Source organism: Centroberyx gerrardi, chromosome 5, assembly GCF_048128805.1.
Source record: "Centroberyx gerrardi isolate f3 chromosome 5, fCenGer3.hap1.cur.20231027, whole genome shotgun sequence".
Classification (NCBI taxonomy): domain Eukaryota; kingdom Metazoa; phylum Chordata; class Actinopteri; order Beryciformes; family Berycidae; genus Centroberyx; species Centroberyx gerrardi.
The window spans coordinates 36,975,809-36,990,808 of record NC_136001.1 but is presented as its reverse complement, the minus strand read 5'-3'; the positions used below and the strand labels follow the sequence as shown (position 1 = coordinate 36,990,808).

The 15,000-nt window shown below is 42.2% G+C and overlaps 1 protein-coding gene across 9 annotated transcripts in view; it reads left to right on the top strand.

The window, feature by feature from the left end:
* Window positions 1–15,000, top strand: part of kcnq2b (potassium voltage-gated channel, KQT-like subfamily, member 2b) — a 50,450-nt gene that overhangs the window by 23,732 nt on the left and 11,718 nt on the right. For 4 of the 9 annotated variants that reach the window (XM_078283555.1, XM_078283554.1, XM_078283553.1 and 1 more), the window contains exons 11-13: window positions 1,406–1,435; window positions 1,598–1,679; window positions 2,320–2,461. In XM_078283555.1, coding sequence (XP_078139681.1) covers window positions 1,406–1,435; window positions 1,598–1,679; window positions 2,320–2,461 — 254 coding nt within the window. Of the gene's footprint in view, window positions 1–1,376; window positions 1,440–1,532; window positions 1,682–1,787; window positions 1,814–2,260; window positions 2,462–11,332; window positions 11,381–15,000 lie in introns of all 9 variants that reach the window. The other 5 variants (XM_071895797.2, XM_071895796.2, XM_078283551.1 and 2 more) reach the window with 5 other exon arrangements.

Sequence of the window (15,000 nt, the reverse complement as noted above, 5' to 3'; positions counted from 1 at the left end):
CTTCTAACACCAGAAATGTCTAACAGCAGAAACACTTCTAACACCAGAAACGTCTAACACCAGAAACACTTCTAACACCAGAAACGTCTAACACCAGAAACATTTCTAACACCAGAAACACTTCTAACACCAGAAACACTTCTAACACCAGAAACATCTAACAGCAGAAACACTTCTAACACCAGAAACATTTCTAACACCAGAAACACTTCTAACACCAGAAACATTTCTAACAGCAGAAACACTTCTAACACCAGAAACATTTCTAACACCAGAAACATCTAACACCAGAAACATTTCTAACACCAGAAACACTTCTAACACCAGAAATGTCTAACAGCAGAAACACTTCTAACACCAGAAACGTCTAACACCAGAAACATTTCTAACACCAGAAACATTTCTAACACCAGAAACACTTCTAACACCAGAAACATCTAACAGCAGAAACACTTCTAACACCAGAAACATTTCTAACACCAGAAACACTTCTAACACCAGAAACATCTAACACCAGAAACATTTCTAACAGCAGAAACACTTCTAACACCAGAAATGTCTAACAGCAGAAACACTTCTAACACCAGAAACGTCTAACACCAGAAACACTTCTAACACCAGAAACGTCTAACACCAGAAACATTTCTAACACCAGAAACACTTCTAACACCAGAAACACTTCTAACACCAGAAACATCTAACAGCAGAAACACTTCTAACTCCAGAAACATTTCTAACACCAGAAACACTTCTAACACCAGAAACATTTCTAACAGCAGAAACACTTCTAAACACCAGAAACATTTCTTTTTTTCTTTACTTTATTGCCATTAACACACATTAACAGGCAATTAACATTACAAAACAAAATCACCTTGAGATTGGGCTTCACTTGACATACACACATATAGATGAAATGACACCGTACAAAAGTAAAACACACATACATCTACCTATACATATATCTACAAAAATTATACATCTAAACAATAAAGTACAAGATTCCTAACTAAGGTAGACAATAACTGATGTCCAGAAACATTTCTAAACACCAGAAACTGGTGTTACTAAAGGCTATTCAAATTACGCAGGGACTCGCAGGGGAGTTCTTTAAACAACTAAACTACCCCCCACCCCCACCTGCTGCCTACTACTGCTACTACTTCTATTACTGATACTACTATTGATACTATTATTACTACTACTACTACTGTTATTTCTACGACTACTATTCTTCCAAGGTTAGTGCGTTAGCTGTGTTCTGTTCTACAGTTGGATCGGCTGAAGAACAGTCTTTCTAACTGGATAACATTTGATATAATCAGCAGTATTGTAAAGATAATAATTCTCCTTTTTCTAACATCAGTTATTAATAATTACAACCTGTCTGTCTGTCTGTCCACAGGAAGGATGTCCAGCCTGAACCCTCTCCTAGGTTAGTGGCCAGTACAAACCTGACCTTTGACCTCTGACCTCTGACCCTTGACCCACCCCAAAACTGCTGTTTAATCCTTTAATCCTGTTTAATACAGCTTTTCAAGTGTGCCTGTGTGTGTGTGTGTGTGTGTGTGTGTGTGTGTGTGTGTCATCCCTGCAGTCAGAAGGTCAGTCTGAAGGAGAGGGTGTTCTCGTCTCCCAGGAGTTCAGGAACCAAAGGGAAAGGTTCTCCTCAGAACGGTGCGTCTCACTGTCACTGCTGCTCTTCATTTCATTAGGGATTCGACCAATCAACCTTTTGATGACAAGCTGTTTTAAGTCAGGAGTCCCAGTTCAACCAGACTGACCAGTCACTGTGTCAGTAGTTATGTCAGTAGTTATTATGTCAGTGATGTCACTACATTTTGCACTGTTAGTTTTGTGGACGGAGGTCACAGGTTCAATCCCCCAACAGGCTTTCTGTCCATGTCTTTCAAAGTGTCCTTTAGCAAGACACTTTACTCTCCGTGGTTGTTTGTGGGGAGAATTGTTGTCACATGTCAGTTGTCTCCATGGCAACATCATGCCAATAATATTTTAGGGCCCTTTGAATTGAATGAATGGACAGAGCGGTCTGTCATCAAAGTGTTTCTCAACCAAGATCTGTGGAGATCCAACAGTCTACAGGTTCTCCTTCAGCTGATTAACATTCCTTCAGTCAGACAGGAGGAACTCGTTACATTAATGAGCTGCTGTAGAAATGTGGAATGAAAATCTCCATGGACCATGAGAACCACTGCTGTACAGTAAAGTTGGTTCTGATTCTTATGTTTGCTGTTCCTAGTTGGTCCTGGTGTTGGTCCCGGTGTGGGTCCCAGTCCGGGGGGTCCGGGGGGGGTCCAGGCCCTGCGACGCTCCCCCAGTGCAGAGCCCAGTCTGGAGGACAGTCCCAGTAAGGTTCCTAAGAGCTGGAGCTTCGGAGAACGCAGCAGAACCAGACAGGCCTTCAGGATTCGAGGAGCTGCTTCCCGGCAAAACTCTGAAGGTAGGAGGGGCCAAGCCCTGTCAGTCATGTGGGTCAAAACAGTTAGGTTTTCATGACAACAGAGATTCCTGATTGGACCAAGAATTTTGCTGGTTCCAGGTCTGCCCAACTATTCTTAACCTTAACCTTAACCGTAATAGCTGGGACATATTACACGTTTTGAAGCCCGATTTGGCAACGATTTGAGATCGGGCGGCGGTATTCCAAGGTAGTCCAGGGTAGTTCAGGGTAGTCCAGGTAGTCCAGAGTAGTTCAGGTAGTCTAGGGTAGTTCAGGGTAGTCCAGGTAGTCCAGGGTAGTCCAGGGTAGTCCAGGGTAGTTCAAGGTAGTTCAGGGTAGTCCAGGGTGGTTCAGGGTAGTCCAAGTAGTCCAGGGTAGTTCAGGGTAGTCCAGGGTAGTCCAGAGTAGTTCAGGTAGTTCAGGTAGTTCAGGGAAGTCCAGGGTAGTCCAGGGTAGTCCAGGGTAATTCAGGGTAGTCCAGGGTAGTTCAGGTAGTCCAGGGTAGTCCAGGGTAGTCCAGGGTAGATCAGGGTAGTTCAGCGTAGTTCAGGGTAGTCCAGGGTTGTGTTGTTTAGTTGCACCTGTAATTGTTATGTGTGTGGAAGTGAAAGACTCAAATCTTTCTCCTATGATCCCAATCAGCAACGTCACGATTAAATCAACCATTTTTTTTTTTATCGGGTCAAGTCTTTGCATGATCATGTGGTTTGCACTTGTCAGTCTTTTGTATATGGTCTGTGGTCTTTTGATTTGTGCTCCTCAAAGACAGCCGTCGTTTGTGTGTGCATCACAAGAGACTGGAAATCTGAAAATTTCAGCTGTTAAATGTGCGCTGCTCAATCGTTTCATTGTCTTTTATGATTGGAAAAATCTTTTAATGTGTCCCCAGCTTAAGACTGCTGTCTGACCCTTAACCCCTTGAACTCTGATTTTCCCCTTAAATTTCCCCTTACGAAGTTTCAAAGTGAGAAAAATTTTTTTTCCATATTGTATGACAATGTCACATACATATTCTGCATCTGCTCAAGTTCAAGTTTGAGTTCATTTATTTCTACAGCATCATCACAGTCTGTCTCAAAGGACTGATCTGAAAATGAGCCTAGATGTAACTGATCAACAATCACACATAGAACAGAATTATATAGAACAAACATCAGGAAGAGCAAGACACACAAAAACAGATTTTATCAAGACATAACAGCCTACCTGTTCTACAGATCCTAACCTACCAGCACCACCAGCCTTAGACTCTTGAAGCATACAGGGAAAAACTTCCAAGAAAAACTTATGAGCAGAAAAATGTTAGAAACCTTGAGTGGTCCGAGTCCCAGAGGGACGGCTGAGTGGGGAATAGGTGCCAGGACAAACAGTGGAATGGACAATGACAATGACAAAAGAAAACAAATAAGGCAAAGAAACATAAAGCGGCGGAGAGATGGGGCCATAGTTGCTTGTTTCAAAGCTTCATTGAAGCTACAGCATGCTCCATTTTTTATGGCTGTACCATTACATCAAATGGAAAAAACTCTAGATGTCTTTGCATCATTTTATACACATTTCATGTAATTCAGCCTGACATATTTGGCATCTTTGGAAACCTTGGGATCTTGACCAGAATTTAAAATGAAGTTCTGTGGGTTTAAACAAAGTTTGGCTGTACAACATGTGTTGGATACTGGTTGGACGACTTGTCATAGCCCAGCTGTGATTAGTCTAGTCTAGAAACTTTATTTATGTAGCACGTTTCATACGGAGTGCATCGCAATGTGCTTTACAAAAAGGAGAATCAAGAGCATATGTACATATACGTATGTACATACATATATAAACACATACATTCATACATACATACACGTACACACATACAGTACATATACAGTAAACAAGGGTGCAAGAAAGTTAAAAATGCAATATACTGTAGAAGAAACATGGAACAAACAGGAAACATTACATTGTACAGTAGTTCACAACTAATATAAATCAAAAGCTACAGTAAAAAAGAAAGAAATTTGTTTTTACATGAAACTAATGTTTCTCAGATCATCAGGCAGGGCGTTCCATTTGCTGGGACCATAAATACTGACAGCAGCTTCCCAGTAGTAATAATAATAATAATAATAATAATAATAATAATAATAATAAACTCTATTTGTGTTGCACTTTTCAAAAAGCAGAGTTTACAAAGTGCTCAGTACTCTGGGTTAGTCTAGTTTGAGTCAGGATTTGTCCCATTGTAGTCTAACATATCATATAGCCAAAAATCATTTTGATTATTGAGGTGAACACTCAGCAGGAGGAATCCACTAAAGGATTGTGACATTAAACCTTTGCAAACGAGAGAGAAAAAGGCCGATTCACAAACCATGCACAGTGGATGGAATGTGCCGCCAAGGAAAGAGTGACACACTGCGCCTTTGGTGTTCATGCATATTTAGTTATACATACATAGTTATACATATTACATATATTTCAGATGAAAACACCACCCCTTTTAGTGCAAATAAGGCTAATCATGCATGCAGTTCACAAAGACAGCCTCTAATTGCCCCATTCAGTTAATGCCAACACAAGACCTTCTGAAATCTGGAATTGAACTGTGGGAGGGATGTGATGCTTCCTGATGAGTGGCAGTGGCAAGGCAAAGGCATCGCCAAGTACGACAATCAAACACAACATTGAACCTGTCACACAAATATCACATTCAATACCTGCCATGGTCACTACTAACAACTCTCCATTCCATTCTCTCGTATTTCCATGTTTAGGCTTGAGATCATTTATAGTTGTTGCAGCAGGGTCGACTGCGGTTTGGTTGATTCTGTGGGCGAATCTGTGCGATTGCTTGATTTGTATTATTTATTCAGTGAATCGGACGGTAACTCAGCACAGATAACACTCGCAATTGATGGGTAATTAATGGTTTTATTAACGGCCGCAATCCATTCTTTGTGGATTCCCCCCTCTGAGTAAATATGTATGTGATTTATGGTTTTCATTTATATTATCGTTTAAAGAAATTACTTGGATTTTATTGCTTGGATATTTATTTGCTGTATTTTATGATTCGATTATGTTGAATAATTAATTAGTCTGCAGGTCATGGACCTTTAAGAGCAGGATCAGGTGTTTTTCTTGATTGTAATAGAGCTGGCTAGTCATGTGGAACGTCATCATAGTTCCAGAAGAGTTTTGGCTGTTTGTGGCACCCAGATTTCAAAATAGGTGTTTCCATATTGTTCCACTCATTCAATCAATCTAAGAATTTACGATGCAAGAATAATGAATAACTAAATTGGATTTGCATTTTGAATAATGACAAAAAACATAGGTACAAGACTGTGTAGATAAAAACCATAGCTCGGTAAAAGACTACAATTTCCATGGTACCGTTTTCGATCGACCGCCCAACTCTCTGTGATAAAAATGGTTTTGTGCCAGATTGTAACAACATTTTACAGATTCAACAAGAGAGAACATAAGATGGATAGGTAAGATGAAATGTCTTTCAGACAGCTGTGCAGGATGTTAGCATACTACGAGCTGTTACGGAGCGCAGAGCTAGCTGCGGTCGAATCTGTGCTGAGGAGAGCGTGACAGTGGAACGAGTGTAAGAGCTGTCCTGATCGTGTGATTGGCGAGGCTTATGGTTATTGTCGTAGGTGTCATGGAAATGTATCTGATGATAAAATAGCTGATTTTTCAACACAGAGGTTGAAACATTTGCAATTATTAACTAGGATGCTGTCGGGGCCGACAGCAAGGGTATATCCCCGAAATTCCCCAATCCTCGAAGGCCCCATTAAGTCAAATGTAATAAAAAGCCATTCAGTAATCACACAATAAGACTCCAGGGTTAATCTTTCCAATTATATTGGTTGTATGTCCCAACTATTTTTATTTCACCAAATAATTTTTTTTTTCCTTCTGAGCTAATCTAAAGTTAATTATATTATTATTACTCCTAAACACTCCAAAATGAATGGATATAATCCTCAAGGGATTGTCTCCCCAATAATAAAGGGTATGTACCTTAACTATTTTTTTAACATTCGATAATAAATTTAACTAATTAAATATAGCCGCTAGCGGCAATGGCTGGGTTCATGCCAGTACAGCAGCCAGAGCTGAAACGTGGAAGTTTGCATTAAGATTACTGTCAGTTTTGTCATATTAGGCTGTTGAGCCATCAGGCCCCAAGCTATCAAGTTCTGATACTGAACAATGTAATAGCAAGTTAAAATGTGTAAATATCCAACTTCGTATTGGCTTTACTGTGTTCAGCTGTACACCCAAAATGCTGCTGTTGGGCAAAATCTGGTCAGGTCTTTATGGAAACTGGTGTGCATGTTCCACATAAAGCTTGGAACATGATTGCCAAGTTCCATAGCGATTGGTGAAATTCTGTTTGAGTTATAAGCCAAAATGTCATAGGCCACGCCCACTTTCACTAACGATGACCAATCTTCACATTTTGACTCGGACATGGTCCTAGAGCATGTGTAACGAATTTCATGCAATTTCACCTATTGGATTAGGAGATATAGTTTTCTGGCCTTTGCGGCGCCCCCTATCGGTCAATATTTAAATGGCTTTGCACACATGTCCATTCATTATATGTGAACATGTTGTCCAAGTTTCATGATGACCATCTATCACAAAGTTATAACAATTTAGCTTATAGGCCACGCCTCCTTCACAACTTTAAGAGTTAATATCTTCAAAACTACAGTAGATATCAACAATCTATGAACAAAATTGAAGAGCGTAGGACCATAGATGCTACTGACCGATTTTGGTGGTTATCAGTCAAACAGTGTAGGAGGAGATGTTAAAAATGATGTTTTTCAAATAATTCAAAATATCTCAAAAATTTTCCAGGCAGACCTTGAGGGTCCTTATGGCAAATTTGTAGAGTACAGTTAGGTGGACATGTGTACCAAGTTTCATGTAAATCAGACAAACGGTGTGAGAGATACAGCCCTTTAAACTTTTTATTTTTGACCTTTAATTATAGCGCCACCATCAGGCCGATTATAATCGTAAACACTTCAAAATCAATAGAGTTCTTCCTCTAGGGGTCATCAATGTCCATACCAAATTTTAAAAGAATCTTATAAAAGCTGTTCAAGTTATCACGTTCACACAAAGGATCTGCGGTGGACAAGACGGCAGACGCGGCTAACGCAGCAGCGGGTGGGGTGAATCCATAATATCCCTGAAATGAGTTTCGGGGATATTATGGATTCACCCCCGTCTGCCGTCTCGTCCGCCACAGATCCTTCGTGTGAATGGACTAACTCTAACCCTAATTACAATTTCCCATTTGGCAGCATCATGTGACTAGCCAGCTCTATGCTAGAGAGCAAACAGTGTGGTGTGGTAAAACTAGAATGCAATAAATTAATTCTTTGTTAGGCCTAGATAAAAAGTAACTGTGTATTATGTAAGCAAGAATGTTTATTTACTTTCAATAAATTTTGTCTTTTGAGAACATCGGATGGGCTGGAACTTTTTGGATTGGAAAAAGCAAATCTGAAGCTTTAATTCCAAGCCATTACTAGAAGGGAAATTATACCTTACAAATAGCCAGGGTGAGTAGTCATGGTTAGTGTAGTCCCGGTGTAGTCAGGGTTAGTGTAGTCCCGGTGTAGTCAGGGTTACTGTAGTCAGGGTTACTGTAGTCCAGGTGTAGTCAGGGTTACTGTAGTCCAGGTGTAGTCAGGGTTAGTGTAGTCCCGGTGTAGTCAGGGTTAGTGTACTCCTGGGAGTAGTCAGGGTGAGTGTAGTCCAGGTGTAGTCAGGGTTACTGTAGTCCCGGTGTAGTCAGGGTTAGTGTAGTCCCGGTGTAGTCAGGGTTACTGTAGTCTCGGTGTAGTCAGGGTTACTGTAGTCCCGGTGTAGTCAGGGTTACTGTAGTCCAGGTGTAGTCAGGGTTAGTGTAGTCCCGGTGTAGTCAGGGTTAGTGTACTCCCGGGAGTAGTCAGGGTGAGTGTAGTCCAGGTGTTGTCAGGGTTACTGTAGTCCAGTTGTAGTCAGGGTTACTGTAGTCCTGGTGTAGTCAGGGTTACTGTAGTCCCGGTGTAGTCAGGGTTAGTCCTGTCATATTGTAGTTGTAGTCAAGGTTACTGTAGTCCCAGTGTAGTCAGGGTTAGTCCTGTCATATTGTAGTTGTAGTCAAGGTTACTGTAGTGAGTTATTCAAGTATAAGTCAGAGTCTGTCTAGTTGTAGACACAGTTAAGGTTCTTCTAGTCCACTAGTCGTCAGGTTTACTTCAGTAGTAGTCGTGGTTATTGGTAGTCCCGTTGTAGTCTGGTTAAGTGTAGTTGTAGCAGGGTTAGATTGTCTTCATGTCCAGTCCAGGTGTTGCCATGGTGACCGTATAGTGTTGGTGTGCTGTGTGGCCAATGTGTCGGCTGGCTGCTGCTGTTTCTGTCATGGTGTTTGCCTTTGTTTCCATGGTGACATTGATAGTAACTGCTGTTGCTATTTATTCTGTATTCATATCATTTCATTTTGCCTGTGATTTCTACACATTCTAGATCTGTATTTTCTACATATTCCATTGTAGTGACAGCCTGCTTCAATGTGCCTTATTAGAAGTATTAGTATTAACATTAGTAGTGATAGTAGCAGCAGTAATAGTAGCAGATATTGTAGTAGTAGTAGTAGCAGTACTATTTAGTTATCCTTATGTTTATTGTGTTGTATTGTGGTTTCATCCCAGCTGTTGATACTTGTCAATATTGTCTGTTGGCCTCTGCTGCAGGTGTATTGTATCATATTTTTCTATTCTATTCTATTCTATTCCAGCTTTCTGTCATTTTGTGATACTGTGTGCTTATTTTGGTTTAATCTGCCTGCTGGTTTTGATTGGTTCTAACTGGTTCAGTCCGTCTCCAGTTCAGTTACTGGTGTCAAAACCTGATTCACTGATCAGGCTTCAGGTTCTCCAGTGTGGGACAGATCAGGCTCTCCATCAGCCTCCTGCTGTTAGAGGTCCTATGGTAGATCTGTCTTCCAACCCAGAGCCATTGACCCAAAAGAGTTGAGACATTTAGGGGTTGGGAGCTGCTGGAAGCCGTCATTGATTCAGTTGTTACTTCCAGGAACTTAAAGGATAAGGCTGGTGTTTTTTAATGCATTTCTTACCGTCAACAAATCCTATGAAAATAACAAAATCAGCGATGAATTTGTTTTGCTAATAAGTCTCATCCATGTAGCTGATGCCCAATAAAGCCATGTCTCAGTAGCCATAGAACTCCATTGTATTAAAAAACGATTAAAAACCCGTCACAGAGCCATGCTGCTGCTCTGCAGCATATTTCATCATCACGATGCACCGGGCCGGACGACTTTTTCTTCAAACAACTTAATAAGCCGACCGTAAACACGTTTTCCATCTCAGGAAAGTAGTTCCGTAGCACAGAAAATAGTCCCCGGCGTAATGAAGAATTTGTTCCCATTTGAATTTGATTTGGTAATAACTACAACAGCCTGACTTTTCATGGTAACAGTTAGTGATTTTTAAAACTGAAACTATGTCTTTGTGAGCTGTATTTAAAGGTTTTTAGTTCCCAATTGGAGCCAATGACTTCGGGTTGAAGGCTAAAAAGGGAACGTGGGAAGTGGGAAAGTAACGGGAGGAGAGCAAACGCATTGTTGATTTTGTTGTTTTCATAGGATTTGTTGACGGTAAGAAATGTATTAAAAAACACCAGCCTTATCCTTTAACATTTTTGCCAAGCGACGTTAGCAAGAACTCTGTTTTCCTGCGTGGACTTCTAGCTCTTTCCTAGAGAGTCATGTCCATCCCCAGCACCAAATTCAAGGACTGACATTTGAAAACCTCCGGGCGGTGCAGTGTGACAATATGGGCTACAATTTTTGAAGGTCCTTACCTATCCTAATGTTTTCCAGAATAATAAATAAGTAAATGCTTGCTGCTGTGCTGCCACATCAGTACAAGCAGTATATATGGTAATACAGAGATATGTTTTTAACCCAACTCAACACTTTTCTACACTGCACACAGCACCTTACCATGTTTCATGTTTATTTTATTTTACATGTTTGCTGTTATTTGTATTAGTTATTTTACATTTGTTTTTAACTTTGTTTTTGATTACTGTCTCTGTTTTGTGTTTGATGAGCCTAACACAAGCCAAAGAAACATTTCCATGTTGCTTGCAACAATGGACAATAAAGTTTTCTTGAATATGAATGCACATGTCATTTCTTCAAGAAATAGGAAGCATGCACCACACGCCAGCAATGCTAGATAGACAAAATATAGTACAATACAAACAATACATACAAATACAATACACAGATTCACTGCAAATAAGAAATTACGTGCATTATGTTAACATCTAGAAAATCACTCTGACTGACTCTAACTGAATTTAACTGACTTTTATTGATACATTTTCTAGATATTTAATGTAGATCCACAGAATCAATGTGACTTTGCAAATTAATTTAAAGAGCAAATATATTATTCAAATTTTAAAAATGCTGAAATTTTCGGGGGCATGGAAGTGGCATTGGGGGGCGAAGGCAGGACAGAAGCTGCCTGACCTCTAATGACTCCAACCTTGGCTATCAGTTTAGCATGACCACTAGCCAAATACTGTGGCTGCTAAGCCTGTTCATTCTAAACCAGCCACTCAGTCTGTCTGAACCTACTGTGGCTACTGGCTGGGGGAAGGGGTGGGACGAATCTTGCTAAATAATCTGAGGAAGATTTTCTCCAACCCTCACACTCTTGTCTCTTCTCCTCTCCTCTCCTTCCCTTTCCTTTCCTTCTTTCCTCCTTTCCTTCTCTCCTCCTCCCTACCTTCTCCTCCTCTGTTTGCTCCTGTGGCTCCTAGTGCTGATAGAGATGCAGGATGAAGAGTTCAGACAGAAGAGCTCCCCAGGTCAGCCTGGTGCGCACACACACACACACACACTCACACAACTACTACTACTGTAGTAAGTACTGCTGCTACCAGCTCTTCTGAATCTAGTACTACTAATCTACTAAACACTGTGCTACTGTGCCGGTTTCCATGGAGATGGTTTCTATGTTGCTGTCAGTCTTTCTTTTCATTTACTGTTTTTAGGAGGAGCCCATAGCCTTACAGTGTTTGTGCCGTGTTCCACCCATTTAGCTGTAGTTTCCTGGAACTGCTGTCATCTGTCTATTGTGAAGGACTGTGACATCACTGTATTATCACTGTGAAGTTATACAGGATGTGTAATCCTGTGTTCACTGCGGAGCTTCCCAAGAGTACCAAGCTAGAGCAAGTCCTAGTCTGGATTGGACTAAGAGCCTGTTAGAGTTAGTCCTAGACGTAATTGGAATAAGGACATATTAGATCTTGTACTAGTCTGGATTGGACAAAGAGCAAGTTCCATCTCTGAAGCTGTGTTTCTACCTGGCTGCGGACGCCGGTGCTGCCCTAGTTTCTGTGGACATTTGTGGCAACCATGGCCCCATCTCTCTGCCGCATCATGCTTCTCTTTGCCTCATCTGTTTTCTTATGTCATTGTCACTGTCCATGTTACTGTCCATTCCACTGTTTGTCCCGGCACTTATTGCATGCACAGCCGTCCCTCTTTGACTCGGCCCGACCAACGTTTCTTCCATTGTTTTCCTAATAAGGTTTTCTTGGGAATTTTCCCCTGCATGCTCTGAGGGCTGGTGGAGCCAGGTAGGTTAGGTAGGCCTGCTATGTCTTGCTAAACCTTGCTATAGTGTGTCTTGTGCTTAGTTTTGCCTCCTTGTGTTTGTCTTACATCACTCTGCTCTATGACTGATTGTTGATCAGTTAGATCGAGTTAGGCTCATTCTCTGTAAAGTCTTTGGAGACATGCTTGTGATGAAGGGCTGTATAAATAAATGAACTTGAACTTGCACAGAATGTCCTAGTCTGGATTGGACCAAGAGCAAGTTAGAACTAGTCCTAGTCTGGACTGGACTATGGGCAGGTTAGAGCTAGTCCTAGTCTGGATTGGACTAAGAGCAAGTTATAACTAGTCCTAGTCTGGATTTGACTAAAAGCAAATTAAAACTAGTCAAATTAGAGCTAGTCCTAGTCTGGATTGGATTAATGGCAGATTAGAGCTAGTCCTAGTCTGGATTGGACTAAGAGCAAATTAGAGCAAGTCCCAGTCTGGATTGGATTAAGGGCAGGTTAGAGCAAATCCTAGTCTGGATTGTACTAAGAGGCCTATTTTGGATTGGACTAAGCGCAGGTTGTAGCAGGTCCACACAGCTGGTCCTACCTACAGTTGTGGTTGTTCGGATCATCTGATTATCAGTTGACCCAAACAACCACCAATCACATTTGACACATTTGACCAGGCAGTCCATTTAAGATACTCCTCATTCATCCCTGCGGTTCCTACCCGCCACAAGTCCTGATACATGCTGCTGCTGACTGGTTGTGCTGCTTTCTCTGTTGTTGTTATCACTCAAAATATTTCTACATGGATCAGTATTTGCTTGTGATGAGAAAGAGACAGTCTTTTGTGTTGCCATACCTACTGCCTTATGCCCAAGATGTCTTGCTTTGAGCCCTATCAAGAATCTTTGGACACAGAAAACCGTATTTTGGATACTAAAAAAAATCCCGGATATAGAGCTCGGAAGCTTGGAGAGCTTGTTGACGGCACCAGTACCACCTCTATCCAAACCTGCCATCAAATACAGTGTACAGTCATAATATTTTGCCTCCCCAAGTGTCTGGAACATCATTTCAGTTCCTTGTCGATAATGTCCTGGATCAAGAAAATACTACTGTTCTGCTTGCCTCCTACTGGCTCCTACTTGCTCCCCACTGAATCTTCAGCATGCTGCTTGGATTCATGAAAGCAGCAGAGCCTGTACCGCCAAATACAACTGTACCATTTGTGCAATTATGGTTTTATCTTAATGATGAGAGTGTTCCTCACTGAATTATTGATAGATCATTGTAAAACCATGAGTTTAATGCTTTAATATCTCAACAATAACAATGGCAACGATTACAAGAGAAAAAAAAAAGACATTTAACATTTCAGTCTAAACCGCTGCTGGACAGATCTGGTAAACCCAAACATGTAGTGAGGGTTTAACTCAGACTCGGTTCAGAGAGCCTTCATCTCTCAGCTCTGTGCTTCTCCTGCATCCAGAGGAGGTTGGAACATGAAGGGTGAGGTTAGGGTTAGAGGACTAGAGGACTGGGGGACTGGAGGACTGGGGGACTGGAGGACTAGAGGACAGGGGGACTGGAGGAGGACTAGAGGACTGGAGGTTGGGGGACTGGAGTACTAAAGGACTGGAGGACTAGGGGACTGGAGGACTAGAGGACTGGGGGAGGACTGGGGGACTGGAGGACCGGAGTACTAGAGGACTGGGGGACTAGAGGACTGGAGGACTAGGGGACTGGAGGACTAGAGGACTGGGGGAGGACTGGAGGACTAGAGGGCTGGGGGACTGGAGGACTGGAGGACTAGAGGACTGGAGGACTAGACTGGAGGACTAGAGGACTGGAGGATGACTGGAGGACTAGAGGACTCCAGCAGGGAGGGAGGCTGTCCAGGAGGAGGGCCTGCTGGTCTGGTTGGTATGAAGTTCTCGTCCTTCAACAGAGATGGAAAATGAGAAAGGCTGCAGGAGAAGGCAGAACATCAGACTGTTCTCAGCAGAACATCGCCCAGGCTGTTCTCAGCAGAACATCAGACTGTTCTCAGCAGAACATTACTCTTCTCAGCAGAACATCGCCCAGGCTGTTCTCAGCAGAACATCGCCCAGGCTGTTCTCAGCAGAACATCAGACTGTTCTCAGCAGAACATCGCCCAGGCTGTTCTCAGCAGAACATCGCCCAGGCTGTTCTCAGTAGAACATCAGACTGTTCTCAGCAGAACATCAGGCTGTTCTCAGCAGAACATCAGACTGTTCTCAGCAGAACATCAGGCTGTTCTCAGCAGAACATCAGGCTGTTCTCAGCAGAACATCGCCCAGGCTGTTCTCAGCAGAACATCACGCTGTTCTCAGCAGAACATCAGACTCTTCTCAGCAGAACATCACACTGTTCTCAGCAGAACATCAGACTCTTCTCAGCAGAACATCGCCCAGGCTATTCTCAGCAGAACATCAGACTGTTCTCAGCAGAGCATCAGACTGTTCTCAGCAGAACATCAGACTGTTCTCTGCAGAACATCAGACTGTTTTCAGCAGAACATCAGGTTGCTCTCAGCAGAACATCAGACTGTTCTCTGCAGAACATCAGACTGTTTTCAGCAGAACATCAGGTTGCTCTCAGCAGAACATCAGGCTGTTCTCAGCAGAACTTTGTCAGAACTCCTGAACCTGACAGACTGTCCGGAGCTGGAGACTCTGAAGGCTCTGAGTCTGCTCAGAGGTCAGAGGTCAAAGTTAGAAGGAACCAGCTGGACCAGATCCTCCTGAGATGATGAAGGATCTGGATGTTGTTGGGCTGTCGTCATGGAAACACCTCCTCAATATCAGAAACAGCAGCTTTGGACTGGTAGAACACTGCTCCGCTCATGT